This window comes from Tinamus guttatus, unplaced genomic scaffold (assembly GCF_059628265.1).
Source record: "Tinamus guttatus ecotype Peru unplaced genomic scaffold, ASM5962826v1 Tinamus_guttatus_pri_ptg000146l, whole genome shotgun sequence".
Classification (NCBI taxonomy): Eukaryota; Metazoa; Chordata; class Aves; order Tinamiformes; family Tinamidae; genus Tinamus; species Tinamus guttatus.
In genome coordinates this window covers 938,223-941,485 of record NW_028288680.1, presented here as the reverse complement: position 1 = coordinate 941,485, position 3,263 = coordinate 938,223, and the positions used below count along the sequence as shown (strand labels likewise).

General features: G+C 38.3%; 1 protein-coding gene across 1 annotated transcript; it reads left to right on the top strand.

Moving 5' to 3' along the window:
• The first annotated feature begins 848 nt into the window (after positions 1 to 848).
• GCNT1 (glucosaminyl (N-acetyl) transferase 1) lies at positions 849 to 2,303 on the top strand. Its single transcript, XM_010226780.2, has one exon. The coding sequence runs from the start codon at positions 983 to 985 to the stop codon at positions 2,261 to 2,263; it is 1,281 nt and encodes a 426-aa protein (XP_010225082.1). The 5' UTR covers positions 849 to 982; the 3' UTR covers positions 2,264 to 2,303.
• The last annotated feature ends 960 nt before the right edge of the window (positions 2,304 to 3,263 follow it).

Sequence of the window (3,263 nt, the reverse complement as noted above, 5' to 3'; positions counted from 1 at the left end):
AATATCATGGTGTCTGCGAAGTGAGGCTGAAATGATATTGGCAGGTTATAAATGTTATGTCTTAGCCTTGCAGAATGTTTTCATGTAAAAACAGACTGTCGAATTGCAGAGAGTAAGTGTGTCTAAAGTGGGATAACCTAGTACAGCCCTACTCCTAGGTTTGTGCGTTTGCAGGGACTTCTACAGATCAGATTTAAAGATGGGTTATAAGTACTAGCTTTTTGATTTTACCTTGAAAGAGATCCTTCAGCTGTTCAGACACAACTGTTGTACACTAACTTCTTTCTTTCTCTACAGCTCTTTCCTGATGGTATTTGTAGAATCACCTGCAGCATGTTGAAGAGACCGTGTCTCATACACAAAATCTAGAAGCTCTTCAGGGACTGCTTTCCAGGTGAGAAGATGAAGAATAAATAATTTCCAGGATGTAAGCAGTAAATGGAATATTTAGTAAAACCTATGCCACTGCTAATGTGTGTATAAAACCTGCTTGTGAAACTCTGAAGTATGAATTATCACCAAATACTTGCTTCCCAGTAATATACCCAATTTACTGGCTTTAATTTTGTCAGATTCAGCAGAACAAGCTCTCAGGCTGCTCTGTGATCTGTAACGCTACTACTGCAGCGTCTCGTGAAAGCTGCTGTTTCTTCTGTTGTCTTCCCAGTTTAGAGAAATAAAATTATTTTATCAATTAATCTCTACATTTCAAGAAAACCCTTTTATCTGTGCTATTCACTTTTTATAATCAATAATTAATAACAGAATTTTTATTCAGTTATTTCTGAAATAACTAAGAAACCTTTTATTAGATGCCTCTTATTCATATTTGATTTTCTTCTAGGATTTTTCTTTCCATCTCCCCTGACAAATGCAACAGCCTCATGAGGAACACAAACTGCTTTTTCTGAAGTTGCTGAAGCTGGTATGAGCAGAGTGAAGGGCAATTTTTTTAGCTTAGTGAAGGTACGGGATATTTGAAATGCTGAAAAGGAAACTACGGTTTTGCCACAATTCACGCTTCAGGCTTTTCTTGGGGCTAACTCTTATTCTAGTAATCATCTCAGTTTTGAAAGTTAACCAGAAACCAGACTTCCTAAACCGGAGACAACTGGAGCTGACTAATGAAGAGCCTATTAGCAGTATTAGCTGCACGAAGATATTGGAGGGTGATATAGAAGAAATTCAAAAGGTGAAGCTTGAGACCTTATCTGTGTCATTTAAGAAACGCCCCAAACTGACAACAAATGACTATATTAACATGACAACAGACTGTGCCTCCTTTACGAAGACTAGGAAGTATATCATGGAACCCCTCAGCAATGAAGAAGCAGAATTTCCACTTGCTTACTCAATAGTGGTTTATCACAAAATTGAGATGCTTGATAGACTCCTAAGATCAATCTATGCTCCTCAGAATTTTTACTGCATTCATGTTGACAAAAAGTCCCCAGAATCCTTTTTTGCTGCTGTGAAGGGGATAGTTTCTTGTTTTGATAATGTCTTTATTTCTAGCCAGTTGGAAAGTGTTGTATATGCCTCATGGAGCAGGGTGCAAGCAGACATTAACTGCATGAAAGATCTCTACAGAAGAAGCACAAAGTGGAAATACTTAATAAACCTCTGTGGCATGGACTTTCCTCTTAAGACCAACCAGGAAATAGTAGAGAGGTTGAAAGCCCTTAAGGGTGAAAATAGCTTGGAAACGGAAAAAATGCCTCTCTCCAAAGAAGTAAGGTGGAAAAAGCACCATGAGATTATTGATGGTAAAGTAAAGAACACGGGCATAGACAAACAACGACCACCTCTCAGTACTCCAATATTTTCTGGTAGTGCCTATTTTGTTGTTAGCAGAAGTTTTGTAGAACACGTATTAGAAAATAGCAAAATTCTTTCATTTATCGAGTGGGCAAAAGACACTTACAGCCCTGATGAGTATCTGTGGGCAACCATCCAGAGAATCCCTGAGGTCCCAGGGGCAGTTTCGTCCAGTAACAAGTTTGATGTTTCTGACATGAACGCGCTCGCCAGGTTTGTGAAGTGGCAGTACTTCGAAGGTGACGTGTCCAAAGGTGCGCCCTACCCACCGTGCAGTGGGATTCACGTTCGCTCCGTCTGCATTTTTGGAGCAGGAGACTTGAACTGGATGCTGCGAAACCACCACTTCTTTGCTAATAAGTTCGATACTGATGTTGACCCTTTTGCCGTGAAATGCCTGGAAGAATATTTGCGACATAAAGCTTTGTATCAGCAAAAGAACTGAAATACTCACTTTCCGTTTTATAAAACATAGGTACAAATAAGATACGCTATATACTTTCATATGTATGGTGATGGTGGTGGTGATAGTGCTGCTGACCTCCTTTCTCAAACATTGGCAGGATGGTGACGAGGCTTTACAGGCTGGTCCATGGGCAAGGAGGAGAGACAACCTGCCCCAAGTGAAGACAAGGATGCCTCACACTGTATGTTGAGGCTTAGAACTTTGGGTAGAAACTATGGGAATAGGTCAAGGACAGCAATTTTTGGAAGCTCAAAATATTTGGAATATTTATTGTTATCTAAAAAGCGTGATTCGCGGACTTCTTTCAGCTAAACCAATTATTCAAAGACTTGGAATGTGCATATTATTCATGATTATTTTTCATGACTGTAATACTGGAAGGTAAAGATGGAGAGAAAAAGGGAAAAGAAGCAGCTGGACTGCACAAAGTTCATGCTGAGATACTGAAAGATCTCAGGAAATTCACATTGAAATTTGCTTGAAAGCTAAACAAAAGGGGATATACCAAAGCCAACTGATGTAAATTTGATTACTGCAGTTCTGCAATACATGATTTTTAATTCTCTTCGAAAGTTCAGCTTAAAGTGTTAAGGACTTTTTTTTTTGGTAGCCAAATCTTGCCTTTATACACATAAATTCTCCCTGATTATGTGATACAAAATGTATAGAATAGTGTGTAATGTGTGTCTTCTCAGGGAAAATTCAGTTCTGTGCCTGATGAGAGTCAGAATTTTAATTTTACTTTTATCACTGAAAGTCTTGCTTTCTGGTACCATGTGACTCTTTAAGTTTCTCTAAAACTTAAAAGAAAAATTGCAGCAGTGTCCAAATGTTACTGACAGAACTTCTGCTCTCTGTTTTCTGTCAAGCTCTACTTGCATTCCAGATTCTTTTTAACACTGCATTTGAAAAAATAAAGTTTTTTTTTTCTAAATGTTATTGTTTCTTCCTGCAATTAAAGTTCTTCTGAAAACACTAC